This window comes from Stegostoma tigrinum, chromosome 16, assembly GCF_030684315.1.
Source record: "Stegostoma tigrinum isolate sSteTig4 chromosome 16, sSteTig4.hap1, whole genome shotgun sequence".
NCBI classification, from domain to species: domain Eukaryota; kingdom Metazoa; phylum Chordata; class Chondrichthyes; order Orectolobiformes; family Stegostomatidae; genus Stegostoma; species Stegostoma tigrinum.
This window is the reverse complement of record NC_081369.1, coordinates 29,241,037-29,261,848: the sequence shown is the minus strand read 5'-3', so window position 1 is coordinate 29,261,848 and position 20,812 is coordinate 29,241,037. Positions and strand designations below refer to the sequence as shown.

Sequence of the window (20,812 nt, the reverse complement as noted above, 5' to 3'; positions counted from 1 at the left end):
GGCCAGGGATCTAGAAGTGCTGGTGAATGGGACGGTGGATAGGAAGAAAGTCTTTCTTCCTGCTGACCACCAAAGGAGGCCTTGCCAACAGACACAGCTAGCCTGGGCAGCACTGGCAGTAAGAATCAGTGCAGTGTCCTGCATCAAAAGAGTAGAAAGAAGGTCAAAGATCTCCTGTACTCTGGAAGAGTTACAAGCCACCACCTTTTTCTCTACTACCTCACATTTATAGGGTCAGCATATATTGAACAACATCATGACATATGCATCTCACCTAGGCTCACGGATTACAACTGTCAGCAATGATGTCCTCTCAAAGGCTCTCTCTCATCCCATTTTTCCAAACTGTTAACCGGTCCTGTCCTCTGTCACTCATCCATAGGTGTCATGATCCAAGCACTACTGGACAAGTAACATCCAAGAAGGAAATCTGGCTTAATAGATTCATTTTTACAAATCTTAGCTAATGTGGTGGATGTTCACTGAATCATTGTTACATGGGGTTTCAGAGTTTCTTTAACAGCATAACTGAAGATAACTAAACAAAAGAAGGAAGCAAACACAAGGCCTGCTGTGTTCATCCAGCCTCACATTTTATTATCTAGCAAACACAAGCTATCTGGATATGAAACATGATTAGAAAGTAATTAAATCACTCAGTAACCTACTCCTCAACAACACCATTTACAGTGAGTAGAGCAAGAGAAATTATGCCTCTACATTAAACATTAATTTGACTTAAATGATTCACCCCAGCTGATGTCCAGTAAACTGTTGAGTGCTCTTATATTAATTAAAAAAAACAAAACATAAGACTTTCTCAGCTTCCAATAACCTGATTATTTCTAATCAAACACTTTTATGGTCTACAAGTTGCACAAACTAATTTTTTTTTCTACTGAGGCAACTCATTTCCTTCTATCTCTTCTGGAAGATATCCTTTCTGGAGGGAGACCATACTTGCTTCTGACCAATGCTCCCTCTAAGCCATGTGGTGGTGCATGTACACAGCTTGTCCAATATTCTGCACTGATTGCAGCATGGACCGCTGGTTTCAGGAGTCACTAGTGAGTACTGGCTCAAAGGCTGGTGTAGCCAGTAGAAAAATTAATGGGAGCACTGATCCCAGTCACGTCTCATTTGAACTGTGCTGCAAAACTGTTGTCTCTGGGTTTTCCTAAGCTAAAATCCTAAAATAATCCTTGATTATCCTGAACCAAAAACAAGCTAGTGGCCTTCAAAACTTACTCCACTTGTAACAAACCTACGAGTCCAAACAAATTTCCATTGATGCTCCAGGGGTTCGCAATCTCCTGCTCTAAAGTACATACTGGATTAGGTAACTGCTTTGGCAAGTCTGTCTGACACTAGTTTATTTTCCCTCAAAATCCCTTCATGTAAGTAACCATTACATATACAGTACTAATTTAACCCTGAAATCATGTTAAAATAGATATTAATCCTATACCTTTCATCATTCTGAAGACGCCACACCAGATATTGAAAGGACATGATTGCTTTGTAAAGGGTGCAGTGGAGATTCACCAGGATGTTGCCTGGGACGAAAAGTCTCAGTTTCGTGGACAGACTAGATAGCTGGGTTTGTTTTCCCTGGAGGAGTGGAAGCTGAGAGGGCACTTAATTGAGGCATTCAAATTATTAGAGACAGAGATAAGGTAGTTTGTAAGAATATTTTCCCCATGGCAGATGTATCTAAGGTCCGAGAGTATAAGTTTAAGGTAAGGAGTAAGGGGTTTAAGACGGGATCTGAGGATTTTTCTTTTTACCCAGCGGGTGCTAGAAAAATGGAAGGTGCTGCCTGAGCGGGTGGTGGAAGCTGGTACTCTCCCAACATTTAAGAATCAACAGGATGAGCATTTAAAATGCCAGGGGATAGTAGGCTATGGATCAAGTACAGATAAGTGGAATTAGCTTTATTTGGTGTTGTTGGTTGGCATAGACATGGTGGGCCGAAGGCCTTGTTTCTTTGCTGTATGACTCTGATTTCTCCTGCCTATCCAGGACCATTGATTGCTCTTGCATCCACTTCCATCATACTCAATCTCTCTCTTTGTTTCATTCCTGGAAATATTGGCCCTCAGCTGGGCAGAATGGTAGACATTCAGCTCCTCATTCATGTGAGACTAAACTTTAGGTTTTGACCAGAGAAGGTCAGGGGTATTTACATGGGGATAGGAAGACGCCAATGGGGCAACCAAACCAAACAACCTCATTTTGCTGTTGTGCTCTCTCATTTTTGTCAAATCAATCTTAACCTGCAAAAGTTTTTATCCAGCTTTTTAAATTAATTCCATCTCTACTCTTATGTAGGCACAAGTGGCATTTAGGTAAACTCTGTTAAGAAATTATTAGCATCGAAGAAGCTCGGCTTCACATCCATCTCTAAGGAGGAAGTCAAAGAAGCCTCAGGAGATGTACTAACAAATCATTGTGGCCTCCACCAACTGAGATTTCCCGCTCAGTGGGTTCTCAAACTAGATTAGAGTTAAGAACACAACTCAGCCAATTAGCTCAGTTGGTTATTGGACTACACTATGACACAAAGCCAGCAATATGAGTTCAATCTCTGTATTGGCTGCTGTTGTTCATGGTGGTCTGCCTCCTCTTCCTACACTATTCATGTAGAGTAGCTGCCCTCAAGCTAGGCAAAACCAATAGTCTTTTTCTCATAAACAGACATGCCTGCAGTGCTTTGTGATCTACAGTTCCATACCACTATGACTATCATTTCTTCAATAATATTTCCCCAATGAGAGATGCCAAGATAGCCAGCCTGTAATTTCCTGCTGTGTATCTCTCTCCCTTTTTGAATAAAAGACTTACATTCGTGAACTTTCAATCTAATGGGACCTGACCCGAATATAGGGGTCTTTAGAAAATAAAAACCAATGCATTGAATATTTCACTTGCCACTTCTTTTAAGACTCGAGGATGAAATTCATCATGACCCCAGCACTTACCAGCCCACAGCTCTAGCAACTTCTCTGAGGTTTTAATTTTCCTGAGTTCTTCCCTCTTTTCCAATTCCTGATTTATAGCTACATCTAGGATGTAAATTATATCCTCTGTAGTGAAGATTGATGCCATAAATCTACTATGCATCTTCTATCTCTATTTTCCATTATTAATTCTCCAAACTCACTTTCTATTGGACCAATGCTCATTTTGTTAACTCTTCTCTTTATAAAACATTTACGGAAATGTGCAGCTATCTGTTTTCATACTTGCAGTTTTCTCTTGATCAGTAATCATCTCCTCCTTTCTAAATTTTGGAGTCAGTCTTTGCTGTTCTTTATGTTCTTTCTATTCTTCTGACCTGTTGCCCTTTCTTCACAATTGGATGTCTTTTTTCTTTCAGTTCGATGCTGTCTTTAACTCTATTTTTATCTACCCAACAGCTCTTCTCCATCTTCAGGCTCTATCCTATCATTTACTCCCTAACACATCCCCCTCCCTATTTTCTGCATACAAACTGACACATTCCCAGCTACCATCAGTTCTGAGGAAGGGACACTGGACCTGAAACATTAACTCTCATGTTTTTCTTCACAGATGCTGCCAGGCCTGCCGAGATTTTCCAGCAGCTTCTGTTTTTGTTCCTGTCTTTAACTCTAGTGACTATGGGGTGGTCTTTGGCCTCTCAGGCTGTGCGATGCTTTTCTCTGTCATGCTGTTGCAGACCATGCTCCTGGCGAATGTTTTAATACTCAACTTCATCTTCATCCTCAGGAGAATACTCTCTGCACCTAGGAAATTACTCCTTTTATTACCCCAAGTTCTGATGGACACAGCGTGCCTCAATGGTTCAGGACCTCATTTTTAGGCTATTATGCAAGGCCCTACCAAGAGGTTCAGTCATTAAAATCTCATCGTAAAAAGACCTATGGTGGTAGGGTAAGCTGTGCTATCTTTTTGTCCTACATTGGTCGGAGACTTCCTTAAAGGTACAATGAACCATGTTTGAAGGAGTGCCCGTTGTTTCCCAGGAGCCACTGCTGAATTGGCCCAGGGTCTTGGAAGGAGTAGGAAACTGTGAGTTTTCTAGTACACCAGAAGTATGGCAGCTCCCATGGTATCTGGTACAGACCGTTAGAATTTGAATCATTGGTCACATACAAATGGTACATAGTCTGAAAAGTTTTTCTGTCTGCAAACATCATAGGCTGGCGATAGGATGTTCTCTCAGAAACCTGGATAATGCCCTGCATCAAGGGAATCCAGGTGGTGAAGAATCCCACTGGGCCACAGCTGCTTGACTCTCACCATCTTGAAGCACATATATGGAGAGATGTGATGTGGAGGGAATGGCATCATTTACATCCAGGCTTTAGTTTGAGGGTTGGGAGATGCCACACAGGCCGCTAGTTGTTTGATGAAATGAGCCACTGACATAAAAATTCAGGGCATCTTAACAGCCGCTGGGATAGGATTACCACCCATTGCTCGCGAACACAAATCCTCCTCCAGCAGATTGTATTGTTCAATGATGATGGGGTAGGAAATCCTTCGTCAACATTTGCACTGTCCTTCAAGCAACTGATGAACATGACAATGAGACCTATGGTTTCAGGGCCTCATCATTCATTTGCATCTCCTTGATTGATCCTCACCTTCTGCTTCTCTGTCTTGATGGTGTGCAGCAGCCATTAAAAGTTGCTGCTCTTGCTGGACTTGTTGAGAGTGTTCGAACTCCTTTCCCCTTCTGCACTTTCTTTGATGAATTATCAACACATCCAGCAATTGCATTCTCCATGTAAACTCCAAGCGCTGATAATCTGCAGGAGTTTCAGAAAGATAATTTAATTTTATTGCAGGAATGCCTGTGTCTTCATGTCTGTAACAATGAAGCCCCATATCGTATCCACACGTAGTATGGAGGTTTCCCAAGAAATTATAACCATGCCTCAATAAAGAATTCTGAGGCACATGACCATATCCACATATATGTTGCATAGCCAAAGCTTTCATGTTGCAGCAGAGCTACAAAACAGTAACTTCACCTGCCCACTTTGTGCAGCTATTTTGTGAAGTTTTCATGCAGTTGACTTTCAACCTGACATGGTGGTGTTCCAATTTCATTTTAGTGTGCACGATTTGCAAATTATACCTATGACCCATGATTTCCTACCCATTCTTCACATTCCTTTTTCTATTGCTATCCCTATGGCCCGAGTGATTTTTCAGCCTCCTCCTACTTTGGTTGACCCCATTATATAAATATTGATTGGCTCCCTTGAAATGCCACAGACTGTGACTTATCCATACCAGTTTTGGGCCTATGTCATCCCAATATAGCAGACAGAGTTAAAATGCCCTGCTTGAACCCAAACCTTCCAGAGCTCGCACCTCACAATCAGGTCCTATCCTGCTGTCAGCAATTGCCCTCTATCACTGTGACTATTCCCTTAGTGATAGCATCCTGTCCCGAGCCTATTTCCAGACTTGAGTTGCCCACTTTCATCAAGAATTGCCCTGATGATCCCCAAGCCATTAATGTACAAATGCCCAGGAGTGACCATGTTCCAAACATTGGAATGATTTGACAGGACAATCCTGACTGATCACAACTAATCCTATAGTTTGAGAAATGCATAGCATTCCAACTGATCTAGCTATAAATCCTGCCTGTTGCGTTTGCCCTGCATGTCTGACTATGGTCCAATCTCCAAATTGCTAGGTCATGGATGTCTGGACTTTCAAATGATCAAGTGCTTGAGTGACCATGACCACTCCCTGTAGTGAACTGAAACAGCCTCTTGATCGAGGGCAGCCCAATCCATTAAAGATTGTTCCCCGTTTACTTTCACAAATCACCATTTGCTGGAAACTCTTGAATTTTGTTGCTACTGACGCTACTAGCACATGTTATGACATTGAAATGGCTCGGTGCCCTGTAGCAACATGTGCACCGGCTATCTGACTAATAGATAGACCATGGTGCTCCCTATCATCACAAGCTGCCTGTCTCTTTTTCTCTCTCTTTGATAAGAAGCAAACTAAAGTACACAGCTGACAGCCTCTAACTGAGCGCTAAAGACTCTGTGTGCTAAAACCATGAAGGCTGCCTGTAACTCAAGGTGAAAGTTAATCTGTGCTCAGAAAGCACTGTGAGACGAAAGTGAGTTAAGACCCATAACATGCATGTATCATTGTCAGCATAGAGGTAACCTGCATAGATGTGTGAGATGTGTATCTGTCCTTGTGCCCAAAGTAATCTGGTGGAAACATGCAAGTCTGTCAGCTGCAAAGTGAAATGTTGAAGGTCTGCTCTGGTTTCTGGGTTGGTCCGAGAGCAGGCATGGAGCTGATGCCAAATGTGTGGCTGAATGTTCGAAGATGATGATGGCCCTGGACCTCACAGAATTGTTGATCAGAAGAAGCAATGGCATGATGCCTGGCACTGGTATTTCAACAAGTACCAATTATCAGGTACCCACTCTGATTTATCTCTACAGAATTTGTGCCACCTAGTTTTTGAGTACAGGAGAGAACTGGAAATGGGATGTAGGCTTGTCAACTCAGAGTATTAATAATACACAAATGCAGGGAAATAAAGTAATCACTACTCACAAGCAGAACTCTGAAGTTGCCACTTAAGGTTTTTTCGGGAAAATTGGCAAAGATTATTCGTCTGACTTTTAAACATTTGCCCACCAAACTAAACTCGCCATTACTCTCACCACAGGGAGGGGAATATTCTGTCCCATGCCCAACACAAGTCATTCTTCAAACATCTTAAAAGTAACCCTAAAGTTCAAAGCTCAAACACTTAAACATGAACCAGAAGATGTCCCTTCAGCCTAGAGCTCATAACCACTATTGCAACTTTACACTTCATATGAGGATCCAACAAAGGCAAGGACTCATTTTGTTCAGACAGAGTAGGAACTGCAAATGCTGGAGAATCTGAAATAACAATGTGTAGAGCTGGATGAACACAGCAGGTCCTGTTCCTCTGATGCTGCTTGGCCTGCTGTGTTTATCCAGCTCTACAACTTGTTATCTCATTTTGTTCAAATCTGTTCTTGATCTAAGGACTGTTTTAAGATAACACCCACCATTTTGTTCATCATGTTGAGGTGGGGTGCTATGCAGTTCATCTAAAATTGCAATGCAGCACTATGGGTGGAATTTTACACATCCTGAACAGTTTGAGCAATGGTAAGAGAGTTAGGAAAATTCAGCAACATTGAAAAATTCACATTCTTAATATCAAGAGAAATATTCCACTTTTATTACTGCTGTTTAAACAACAAGCTCAGAATCTCACCAATGAGTGACAACTGCCTAATTCCATGCATTGGCATCTTATTATTAGCTAAACCCATCTCAATTCTATGCAGTTCCTGATTCTCTTCTCCTTTCCCATGAAACTAGATGGTGCCAATTCCTGACATAAGAGCCTGAGTGGTTGCCTGATGCCAGCAACTCATCAGTAGTTTCACCAAGCCTTTAGACGGCTGTCTTTGCCACAACATCCCTGCATGGATAGTGTCCTCTTCCACTCTTCATCCAACAAAATTGCGTATCATCAAACCCACAGCCTTACCACATCATCATGGCTCCTTTTGAACCAACTCATTGACTGCTCCAACCCTTCAGGATTTCACTTTGGAGCTCAGACACCTGTTTGTCACATCACTTTAGCTGGAGGGGCACATGCTTATCTAATGCATCTGAACAGGGCTTGTTTCATGACTGTTACTTTCTAAGTGTTCACTCATTTTGTGCTGAGTTGGAGGTGTTAGCCTCTGTTGCGAGCATTGATTTTCAGCATAACGGCTCTCCAGTGCTATGTTACAGGCTACCTGTTTCTGTGGCTTCATTGGTTTTTTGGTGTGGAGGGAGAGGCAGGCGTTTTGTTATGGTTTGGAACACTGTGCATCAATGACCACAGTGACAGTGTGCAGGTTTGCGCATGCGTCTGACAGTTACTGAGTGTGCTGCACCTGGATTCTGACTGGTGGGTGTCAGCCATCCATGGTGGCAGCCAGATTCAAGCATTGCTAGAATCAGTACAATGTTGCAGAAAATTTGTTGGCCTCCTCTGTCCTTTGATCCAGGTTTCTGAGCACCTTTGATGAACCTGCCTGCCGCTCCTGTGTACCTGTCTGTGCATTGTGACAAAGTCATTCATGGCTGACACCTTCTGCCCTGGAGCTGAACACATGCCTTATCTCTCACTGAGTCTCTCTTCCTCGACCAGACGTGGAGGCATCAGTGAGGTGCTCACCAGATCGTGCTCCCGAGTTTGATCTAGATAAAGGACCAACTGAGGTGAAGGTGCACGGGAAAGCCTTGCTGCTGGGTTGAGTGGCTTCCTCCTTGGAGGTGGGAGTCTTCACGGGAAGGTTTTTCAGACCATCACACACCGAAACACCCAAACTCAGGTTATCAGAAGATGACAGCCAATCAGAAGTTGCCCACAAATGGGTCATAAGCTCCACTGGTTGAGCCCCATAGACACATGCAAAGGTCTTCTTCTCCTATCTCATTTGAGAATCTTCCATGTTGCAGAAGAAACCTCACCTACTGTTACCAAATTTAAAGACACAACTTCCACAAAAACAGCATACATAATAAAACTGCTGTTCTAATAAGTTTTAATAAGAAGAGAGGAGATGGAACTTTGACAGTCAAACTGAAATAGGCTGGAGGAGACTTTCTCTGGCTTTCGAAAAGAAAAAGCTAGTGACAACACTGGCTGGAATGAAACATTACAGAATCAAGCACATGAAATGTAACCATAGATGGCCCAACAATTCGTGTGTGTGTGTGTGTGTGTGTGTGTGTGTGTATAAGCAATTGTGTTTGGCCTTTTGCAGGTAAGCACGTATGTGGGTGTTTGTGTCTAAAGGCCCTGTACTTGATGTAATATCTTTTTTTGTTGGGGGTGGGGAGTGGTGCTAGAGGTTAGCTGATAACAAAATATGTTTTTTTTCACTCAAAGAATTGACTGCTCATTGTTTAAAGTGAAAACACGTAACTACATTTTAATTGCAGCAAAGTTTTAACGTATCCTAAAGGAAACTGAAATCTTCACTTCAACCAGTTGAGGAGGTCAAAAAGAGCAAGCCGATCCAAGCATCCTCACTTGATTATGAAAATATCACTTTCTTCTGTATGACTGAACAATTCTCTCTCCAACATTTTCTCAAATAATAATGCCTATGAAATAATTCAAGAAATAGCACATATTTGAATATTTTGTTGCAGGGGTTACATGTCTCACTGAAAGTGAAACTGTTTGTCATGTTACTCACATTTGACCTAGCGGAGGACACCACCACAGTTCTCATACCCTTGGCACCTAGACTGCCCGGGACCTTGTGTAGGGCCTTCTGGTACATTTGTGGTATTGGCACTTCTTTAATCTGGATGCGTGTCCCAAATGCATTTCTTTTTATTGACTTGTTGATATTGATTTCATCCAGAGCACAGATATCCTTTAAAATATGAACAGTTTAAGTTCAATAATACAAAATAAATTATAGCTTCATAACAACTAATTTTCCATTATTAGAATATTATATTCTTGTAAAGGAACTTGGCCTTACTATCGAAACAACACCCATTTGTAATCAAAAACAATTCTTTGGGATCTGATCAGTGACATGGTAAAGCTTTCTGACTGTTGAATTCTGGGTCATTATCAAAATACATATTTTATATTGAATTTTGAAATATTTCATCAATATGTTGCTGTCACGTGTCTGGTATTATATGCATTAAACAGATTGACATTAGGATGAATAACTGGTGAAACCTGACCCTCAAAGAAGAAATTTTAAAAGGTGATCTTGGGAGATATATATGGAGAAATGGCCCAAATGGAATTTAGAATGGCAATAGCAATCTGTTGTCCTGGACGATCAAACCTGTGTCAGCATCGCTAAAATTCAAAACTGAGGCATTATCTAATGCATTCTAGATAATAATTTGACAACTAATACACAATTAAAGATCACTTATTGTATATAATTTCAAAAATATGAAAGTAATAACTTGATTACATGTTTATTACTTTAATGGGAATACCTATTTGTGGTTTAGGGAACACTGCTTCTGTGAGCTTCATGGATAATATTAGTAACGCTTAAACAATATTCAACCTGGCTTATTAAAGTCTATTGCCCAATGGCACTAATCACTAGACAGCTGTTTAGGTTTAATGAAATCATCTCCAGCATTATAATATGATAAATTATCAATTCCTTTTTGTTAAATATGCAGTTAAACAAAACTATCTCAACCATCAATGTTAATTGTGCAACATAATCTGAGTGGTATCTGTGGATAGCATCCTAACAAGGTCCTGTAATACTGCTTTATTGATGTGCCTCCTATCATGTCCACTTCCCACTGGCTGAAATATGACTGAAGCTTGTGCAATGGGATGTTTAAAATATTCCCAGGCCATCAATTAAATAATACTATTGCTGTTTTGCCAACATGAAAAAAAAATTGGCATCATCCTGAATGCTCCGCTCAGAATCCACAGTCGAGATGATAATATAACTTAGGTCTGTTTGTTTTGCATTGCTTTAATCAAATAATCATCTCAAACTGCTTTTGATTATTCTGTAGAGCTTGATTTATAAAACTCACTCGTTATAAGCAGGCTTATTAGAATGCTGACTTTAAGTCTCAATTATACATTGGCAACTCTGTGAAGAAGGTTATTTGATCCATAATTGCTTTCATCCAAAATGTGTTTTATATTGAAAGGTCATAGATCAGGCATGGTATATGACTTCATCAATGATTTTGGTTCATTAATCAAAGCCCAGCGTAACATAAAATCCATCCTACTCATTAAGAAGTGTTTTTGTGCTTCATCACAATGGCTCATTATAATATGTAATGCAGGGTGTCGAAGATTTGCTTAATGAGATTTCAGAGCTGCATAGTATGGCACTCTTCACCAGCGTCAGCTCATGAAAATAGCCGTCAACAAGTCAGTGGATTACAGGGATTACCTGCCGAAGAAATGTGGGAGAAGGTTTCACTGGGAGATCTGTCAACTATTGTATGCTGATATGCACAAACCTAGCCACCCTGTCAGTGGCACTGTCAATCTCACAGACACTACAACTGAAAAACTAATTACACTCACTGAGAAGATGACATTTTGCTCCAGATCGATGTTACTAGGCATGTTTTGTCGACCCTGTATGTCAGGTGGGCTACACCAAGGTACACAAGCTGTTGGTGGGTCCATTCTTTGACCAAATCTTCCAACTAAAATAATAAGAGAGAGAGAGAGATCATTCATAAAATATAGAATGATAGATGGTCAAAGTACAGAGTCAATCAATTATTGTATATTTTCTGATATTGATTTTCACTCAAAGTGAAAAAAGGACATTTCCATTCTTTTCAAAAATCTTTATTTCCCTCATGGCCATATGTTTTTTTAATAACGTTAGCTCATTTTCTATGATGTTGGGCAGGATTGTTTGAGTTCTAGAGCACTGTAGTGACATTTAAATTCTATTATGACCTGTCTCCATAGGTACTCCAATCAAGAACTCTGAATGGTTTAAATAGTTCTGTCCTCTTGTCAAATGCAAGATCACAGGTTATAGGCATACATGTAAAAATCACAACATCTCTGACTCCTCAGGGGGCCAGATGTCTCAGCTTGTCGGTAGGAATCAGGCTGGTGCTAACAGCATTGTTTTTGACCCCTTTCTGGCTGCACTGCATATGGGATCTGTCTCCTTATCCTACCCTTCATGGAGTTCATGGTACTTTGGCTTGGACTTACCTTCAGAAAAAGAATCAGAGAATAGAATCCTTACGGTGTGGAAGCAGGCCATTTGGCCCATCAAATCCATACCAACCCTCCAAAGAGCATTCCACCCAGATCTATCCTACCTTTTCCCACAGCCAATCCACCTAACCTGCCCATCTTTGGATCAAGGGAGGAAACTGGAGCACCCAAAGGAAAACCATGCAGACACTGGGAGAATGTGCAAGCTCCACACAGACAGATGTCTGAGGCTGAAATTGACCCCGTGTCCCTGGTGCTGCGAAACAGTAGTGCTACCCACCTTGCCACCTGAGAATTGAATAACAAAGTTGCTATGAAGGGAATATGATATTTCAAGCTTTAAAAACTACAGATTAAAGCATAAAAGCTAAGAGATAATGGCAAGTTTATACACATTCTTCAGGCATGAGTTCAGAGTATTGTTTCCAGTGCTTTAGGGAGGCTGTCAAAGCTTTAAGAGATTCATGAAGACATTACCATAGACAAGAGAGATTTTAGCTGTGAGAAAATACTAAAGAAATTGGGACCTTTTTTCACTAGTAATAGAAAAGATAAGAAGAAATGTGATGATGTTTTAAAAATTCTGAGCAGTTTCACTGAGATCAGTAGGAAAGTGGATTTAACACTGAATGGTAGAGTATAGGTTAAAACCATCTGATCCATCATACTTGTGCTGGCTCTTTGAAAGAACCGTCCAATTAGTTTCCAATGCCTTGACACCCTTTTTGAAGTGATAATGGGAACTGCAGATGCTGGAGAATCCACGATAACGAAGTGTGAAGCTGGATGAGCACAGCAGGCCAAGCAGCATCTCAGGAGCACAAAAGCTGACGTTTCTCTAATGAAGGGTCTAGGCCCGAAACATCAGCTTTTGTGCTCCTGAGATGCTGCTTGGCCTGCTGTGCTCATCCAGGTCTACACTTTGTTACCCTGGATGTGAGTTTGCTCGCTGAGCTGGAAGGTTAGTTTTCAGACGTTTCATCACCTTTTTTTTTATTTGAAAAAATATACTTTATTCATAGAATGTACAAAAAATAAAACATTTATACACCTACCCAGTCATGCAAGCCACTCCGGGTTACCCGGGGGTACGTACACCAACTAAAAGGGAAAAAAAAACAAAACAGAGAAAAAAGAAACAAAGCAAAGAAACCGCCCCGGCAGTCGTCACCCCGCACAGTCCCAGTTGGCCCCCTGCCCAGTTGGGGAAGGCGCCAGCTGGGCCCAGTTACCAGATAGGATTCTTTTCCCTTTTCTGGACGAGGGGGCTCATACGGTGGTCTTTCCCCACCGCGCCTTGGCGGCGGCTGCCCCAAGCTTTAGCGCGTCCCTCAGCACGTAGCCCTGGACCTTGGAGTGCGCCAGTCTGCAACACTCGGTCGGGGTCAGTTCTTTCAGCTGGCAGACCAGCAAGTTGCGGGCAGACCAAAGAGCGTCTTTCACCGCATTGATGGTCCTCCAGGCGCAGTTGATGTTGGTCTCGGTGTGCGTCCCCGGAAACAGCCCGTAGAGCACGGAGTCCCGCGTCACGGAGCTGCTCGGGACGAACCTCGACAAATACCACTGCATCCCCCTCCAGACCTCCTGCGCATAGGCACACTCCAGTAGGAGGTGATCGACAGTCTCGTCCCCCCCGCAGCCACCTCGAGGGCAGCGTGCGATGGTGCAGAGATTCCGGGCATGCATAAAGGATCTCACTGGCAGAGCCCCTCTCACCGCCAGCCAAGCAATGTCCTTGTGCTTGTTTGAAAGTTCTGGCGATGAGGCATTCTGCCAAACGACTTTGGCAGTCTGCATGGGGAACCACACGACGGGATCCACCCTCTCCTTTTCCCGAAGGGTCCTGAGGATACTACGTGCTGACCACTGCCTGACGGCCTTGTGGTCAAAGGTGTTTCCTTTCAAAAATTTCTCCACGAAGGACAGGTGGTACGGAACGGTCCAACTACTCGGAGCGTTCCGCGGCAACGAGGCCAGGCCCATCCTTCGCAACACCGGGGACAGGTAGAACCTCAGTAAGTAGTGACACTTGGTGTTTGCGTACTGAGGATCTACGCACAGCTTGATGCAGCCACACACAAAGGTAGCCGTCAGGGCGAGGGTGGCGTTCGGTACGCCCTTTCCCCCATTTCCCAGGTCTTTGTACATGGTATCTCTGCGGACCCGGTCCATCCTCGACCCCCAAATGAAGTGGAAGATGGCCCGGGTGACCGCAGCGGCGCAGGTCCAGGTAATAGGCCAGGCCTGCGCCACATACAACAGTACCGAAAGCCCCTCGCACCTGACAACCAGGTTCTTACCCGCGATGGAGAGGGACCGGAGCGTCCACCTGCCCAGCTTCTGCTTAAATTTGGAGATACGCTCCTCCCAAGTCTTAGTGCATGCCCCAGCTCCACCAAACCAAACACCCAGCACCTTCAGGTAGTCTGTCCTGACGGTGAAGGGGATGAAGGAGCGGTCGTCCCAGTTCCCGAAGAACATGACCTCGCTCTTACCCCTATTGACTTTGGCACCCGAGGCCAGTTCAAACTGGCCGCAGATGTCCAACAGCCTACTCACCGACCGACGATCGGTGCAGAAGACGGCGACATCATCCATGTACAGGGAGGTCTTGACCTGAAGGCCTCCGCTGCCTGGGATAGTCACGCCCCTCAGGCTCACGTCCTTCCTGATGGAGGCGGCGAAGGGCTCCACACAGCACACGAACAAGGCAGGAGAGAGCGGGCAGCCCTGCCTGACTCCAGATCTAACAGGAAAACTGTCTGATTCCCACCCGTTGATCGAGACTGCGCTAACGATGTTGGCGTAGAGCAGCCGGATCCAATTACGGATGCCCTCCCCGAACCCCAATTTGGAGAGGACGTCCCTCATGTAAGCATGAGAGACCCTGTCGAAGGCCTTCTCCTGGTCCAGGCTGACGAGGCAGGTGTCCACCCGCCTGTCCTGTACGTAGGCGATCGTATCCCTGATGAGCGCGAGGCTCTCAGCGATCTTCCTGCCCGGCACAGCACAGGTTTGGTCAGGGTGAATCACCGACTCCAGGACAGACCTGACCCGGTTGGCAATGACCTTGGCCAGGATTTTGTAGTCCACGTTCAAAAGTGAAATGGGACGCCAATTCTTAATTTCTTCCCTCTCCCCCTTCCTCTTGTAAATGAGGGTGATGATGCCCTTCCTCATGGACTTGCACATTTCCCCTGCCCGAAGCGCACTATCGTACACCTCCAGCAGGTCCTGGCCGACCAGGCCCCACAGAGCAGAATACAGCTCGACCGGTAAGCCATCACTTCCGGGAGTCCTATTCCTCTGCAAGGACTTGAGGGCTCTGGCCAGCTCGTCCAGGGATATCGGCCGGTCCAGCCACTCCCTCGTGCCGTCGTCTAAGACCTCCGTGATAGACGACAGGAACGACTCGGAGGCCGTGCTGTCCGTGGGCTTCGTGTCGTACAGTCCGGCATAGAAGGATCTGCTGATCCTCAAAACGTCGGGCCGAGACGACTTCACCGAGCCGTCGTCCTCCTTCAGCCGGCTAAGCACAGAGCTCTCTTTGTGCACCTTCTGAAAGAAGAAACGCGAGCACGTCTCGTCCTGCTCCACGGAGCGGACCCTGGACCGGAAGATTATCCTGGAGGCCTCCGCGGCGAAGAGCGAGGCTTGCTGGCCCCTCACCTCGCGGAGGTCCTCCGTGACATCGACCCCCATCAACTGCAGAAGGAGCAGGTTCTGCACCCTTTTCTGGAGTCGCGACAGCTTTCCCCGCCTCTCTCTTGCCTTCTGAACACCCTTGAGGACAAAGAACCTCTTGATGTTCTCCTTCACCGTCTCCCACCAGTCGCCTGGAGACTCAAAGAGGGGTTTCACGGTTCTCCAACCGGTGTACTCCCTCTTAAGCTCCTCGACGTTCTCTGGGGTCAACAGAGTCGTGTTGAGCTTCCACGTCCCCTTGCCGGCCGGCTGGTCGTCCTGTAAGTGACAGTCGGCCAACAGGAGGCAGTGGTCAGAGAAGAACACCGGCTCGACACCAGTGGATCTGACCGAGAACGTCCGTGACACAAACAGGAAGTCTATCCTTGAGCGGATAGACCCGTCTGGCTGCGACCAGGTGTACCTCTGCTGCGCTCCGTCTGCAGGGGTGCTGAAGACGTCGAGCAGCTTGGCGTCCTTCACCGTGCCCATCAGGAATCTGGACGTGACATCCAGTTGAATCCCCCCACCCGCTGTCCCCACGCCGGATCTTCCATCTGCATCAATGATGCAGTTGAAGTCTCCGCCTAGCATGACCGGCCTGGACATAGCCAGCAGGGGTGGAAGCCGCTGCAGGACGTCCAACCGCTCACTCCGTACCACTGGGGCGTACACATTGATCAGCCTCAGGGGAGCATTCCTGTAGGTGATGTCAGCCACTAGGAGGCGCCCCCCCACCACCTCCTGAACTTAAGAGATGGTGAAGTTGTGCCCCCGCAGCAGAATAGCCAGGCCCGAGGAGCGACAGGCGTTACCCCCCGACCAGATCGAAGGCCCACAGGTCCAGGCGCCGGACCATTTCCCGTACCTGCCGAGGTGCGGTATCCCGCACTCCTGCAGAAACAGGAGGTCCGCCTTGATGGTGGTCAGGTAGGCTAACGTGGACACACATCTCGCGGTTGACTTGACGCTGCGCACATTAATGCTCGCAATTCGTACCCCCATTGTGGGCAGTGACCGCAGTACCCTCCCCAGGTCCAAGGTCCAGCCCCTCCATCTGTCCCTTCATGCCCATTGCCCGGGCTAACTGCTGGACGCTCTCTGGGCTCAGGAAACCGTCTGTGTTGCCTTCCGGGTGGCATCCCCCCGCCAGGGGTGCGGAGGCAGGAGGGTCCGGCTCCGGATCAGGCTGGGGACGTGCTGTTTCCTCCTTCCTGCCTGGAAGTTCCGGGGGGCCCTCCAGTGCTCCAGCGGCACTTGACTGGGTGTCGGAGTGAGCCTCAGGACGCCTCCCGTCACCTGGAAGCGGGGTGCTGCTTTCCTTCCCCCTCGAGACCTTTAACTTCTGCTTCGGGTGGGCCCTCTCCGAATCCTCCTCGTCAGAGGAGCTCTTATAGCCCCCCTGTAGCTGCCTCTTCCCTCCTGATTGTTGCGGTTCCTGGGCCCGTCGACGCACCTTCCTCCTCGCTTTCCGGACTGTAGTCCACTCCCCTGGGTTGCCTGCCGCCGCCTCCATTGGCTCCGGGTTGTCGGGGGGGATCGGAGCCTGCAGGGGTGCTTTGCTGGCCTCGGGCCCATCCTGCAGGGCTGGGCCCCCCTGCACGGCCTGGCCCTCCTGCACATTAGTGGGGTCCTTGCTGGGCCCTGGTGCCTTCCTCTCCTCCGGGGGGGCTGGCCCCGCATTTCCCCTGCCGGCGACCTGGGCGTAGGTGGTACCCCGCTGCGGGCATGCCCTATAGAAGTGGCCCGCTTCCCCGCAAAGGTTGCAGCTTCTCTCTCGTGGGCAATCCTTTGCAAGGTGTCCCTCCTCCCTGCAGTTCCTGCAGATGGTGACTTTGCAGTCGGCCGCCATGTGACCTGACCTACCACAGGCATGGCAGACTTTAGGTTGCCCTGCATAGGTCAGGTAGCCCCTGCTCCCGCCGATCGCGAAGCTGGACGGTGGGTGTGCGACATTCCCGTCTGCGCCCATCCTCAGCCCTGACCTGCCTCTTACTCGTCCAGATGCCAAAGGGGTCCATGATGTCAGTTAGGTCCCCTTCCACCTTCACATACCTTCCGAGGAAGGTCAGGACATCAACTGCTGGCACATGCGGGTTGTACATGTGTACAGTCACCATACGGCTCCTCTGTGCTGGCATCACAAACAGTGGGACAGCGGTCAATACAGAGAGGGGGCCCTCACCTCCTTTCTCCTTGAAAACCTCCAGGAAGCGCTCGCAAAGCTTGGCACTCCGGAAGGTCACATCGTAAAAACCTCCTCCGGGGAAATCCTGCAGGCAGTAAATGTCCGCAGCAGCGAACCCGCAACAGTCCAACAGGATCCTCTTCACGAAGAAGGTGCGGTCCACAGGTGCACCTTCATCCACCTTCTTTACAGAAACACGGATGGTGTTCCGGACCCCCTGACCTGGGGCACGAGCACTTGCCGCAGCCATCGTTGCAGGTTGGCTGCTCCCCTGAACCAGCGTTAGGCCGAAGCCAGCATTAAGATCCACTGGTCGCAAGGGTGCACAGCCAACCCGACGTCCTCCTTTCACCTCCAAGACAGCACTCTCGTCCTCTCGGTCCACAAGAGAGTGGGTCTTTATTGTGTTTGAGATGTAAGCTGGTTCACTGAGCTGTAAGGTTTGTCCCCAGATGTTTCATCACCATTCTAGGTAACATCAACAGTGAGCCTCCGACGAAGCGCTGGTGTTATGTCCCTCTTTCTATTTATCTGGTTGTTTCCTTGGGTTGGTGATGTCATTTCCTGCATTGGTGATGTCATTTCCTGTTCTTTTTCTCAGGGGATGGTAGATTGATTTGGAGCCAATGTGTTTGTTGATGGAGTTCCGGTTGGAATGCCATGCTTCTAGGAATTCTCGTGCGTGTCTCTGTTTGGCTTGTCCTAGGATGGATGTGTTGTCCCAATCAAAGTGGTGTCCTTCCTCATTTGTATGTAAGGATACGAGTGATAGTGGGTCATGTCGTTTTGTGGCTAGTTGATGTTCATGTATCCTGGTGGCTAGCTTTCTGCCAGTTTGTACAATGTAGTGTTTGTCACAGTTCTTGCAAGGTATTTTGTAGATGACGTTTGTTTTATTTGTTGTCTGTATAGGGTCTTTTAAGTTCATTAGCTGCTGTTTTAGTGTGCTGGTGGGTTTGTGGGCTACCCTGATGCCAAGAGGTCCGAGTAGTCTGGCAGTCATTTCGGAAATGTCTTTGATGTAGGGGAGCGTGGTTATGGTTTCTGAGCCCGTTTTGTCTGTTTGTTTGGGTTTATTGCTGAGGAATCGGCGGACTGTGTTCATAGGGTACCCGTTCTTTTTGAATACGCTGTTTAGGTGATTTTCCTCTGCTCTGCGTAGTTCCTCTGTGCTGCAGTGTGTGGTGGCTCGTTGAAATAATGTTCTAATGCAGCTTCGTTTGTGGGTGTTGGGATGGTTGCTCCTGTAGTTCAGTATTTGGTCCGTATGTGTTGTTTTCCTGTAGACGCTGGTTTGAAGTTCCCCATTGGCTGTTCGCTCTACTGTGACATCTAGGAATGGCAGTTTGTTGTTATTTTCCTCCTCTTTTGTGAATGTTATGCCAGTAAAGGGTATTATTGATGGTCTTGAATGTTTCCTCTAATTTGTTTTGTTTAGTGATGATAAAGGTGTCATCCACATAGCAGACCCAAAGTTTGGGTTGGATGATTGGCAGAGCTGTTTGTTAGAGTCTCTGCATTACTGCCTCTGCTAAGAACCCTAATATCGGAGATCCCATGGGTGTACCGTTGGTTTGTCTGTAGGTTTTGTTATTGAAAGTAAAGTGGGTGGTGAGGCATAGGTCCACTAGCTTGATGATGTTGTCCTTGCTGATGAGGTTAGTGGTGTCAGGTGTATGTGTCTTCTGTTCTTCTAATAGTGTCATCAGTGTTTCTTTGGCCAGGTTGATGTTGATGGATGTGAACAGGGCTGTTATGTCAAAGGAGACCATTATTTCATCCTCTTCTATCTTGGTGTCTTTCAATAACAAAACCTACAGACAAACCAACGGTACACCCATGGGATCTCCGATATTAGGGTTCTTAGCAGAGGCAGTAATGCAGAGAATCGAACAAACAGCTCTGCCAATCATCCAACCCAAACTTTGGGTCCGCTATGTGGATGACACCTTTATCATCACTAAACAAAACAAATTAGAGGAAACATTCAAGACCATCAATAATACCCTTACTGGCATAACATTCACAAAAGAGGAGGAAAACAACAGCAAACTGCCATTCCTAGATGTCACAGTAGAGCGAACAGCCAATGGGGAACTTCAAACCAGCATCTACAGGAAAACAACACATACGGACCAAATACTGAACTACAGGAGCAACCATCCCAACACCCACAAACGAAGCTGCATTAGAACATTATTCCTATGAGCCACCACACACTGCAGCACAGAGGGACTATGAAGAGCAGAGGAAAATCACCTATACAGTGTATTCAAAAAGAACGGGTACCCTATGAACACAGTCCGCCGATTCCTCAGCAATAAACCCAAACAAACAGACAAAACGGGCTCAGAAACCATAACCACTCTCCCCTACATCAAAGACATTTCTGAAATGACTGCCAGACTACTTGGACCGCTTGGCATCAGGGTAGCCCACAAACCCACCAGCACACTAAAACAGCAGCTAATGAACTTAAAAGACCTTATACAGACAACAAATAAAACAAACGTCATCTACAAAATACCTTGCAAGAACTGTGACAAACACTACATTGTACAAACTGGCAGAAAGCTAGCCACCAGGATACATGAACATCAACTAGCCACAAAACAACATGACCCACTATCACTTACATACAGATGAGGAAGGACACCACTTTGATTGAGACAACACATCCATCCTAGGACAAGCCAAACAGAGACACGCACGAGAATTCCTAGAAGCATGGCATTCCAACCGGAACTCCATCAACAAACACATTGGCTCCAAATCAATCTACCATCCCCTGAGAAAAAGAACAGGAAATGACATCACCAACGCAGGAAATGACATCACCAACCCAAGGAAACCTAACCAGATAAATAGAAAGAGGGACATAACACCAGCGCTTCGTCGGAGGCTCACTGATGATGTTACCTAGAATGGTGACGAAGCGTCTGAAAACTAACCTTCCAGCTCAGCTAAGATTTCTATTGCTAAGATTTTGAGAACTCTATGATTGTGCTGACAGGAGGTGATAGGTGGCATTAGAGTCAGGTGGGGAGGGATTTTGTGGCACCCATGTGCCATTGCTAGAATTTTATTGGCACAGAGAAAGTGGCAAATGGCCATCCCACCCAGAAGCTTACCCATACATGACC

General features: G+C 46.1%; 1 protein-coding gene across 10 annotated transcripts in view; it reads right to left on the bottom strand.

Annotated features, from left to right (window-relative positions):
- LOC125459639 (uncharacterized) overlaps window positions 1-20,812 on the bottom strand; it is a 496,378-nt gene that overhangs the window by 79,509 nt on the left and 396,057 nt on the right. For all 10 annotated transcript variants that reach the window (XM_059651678.1, XM_059651677.1, XM_048546255.2 and 7 more), the window contains 2 exons: window positions 11,138-11,262; window positions 9,285-9,467 (listed from right to left, as the gene is read on the bottom strand). In XM_059651678.1, the coding sequence (XP_059507661.1) occupies window positions 9,285-9,467; window positions 11,138-11,242 (288 nt within the window). In that variant the 5' untranslated portion in view covers window positions 11,243-11,262. The remainder of the gene's footprint in view (window positions 1-9,284; window positions 9,468-11,137; window positions 11,263-20,812) is intronic.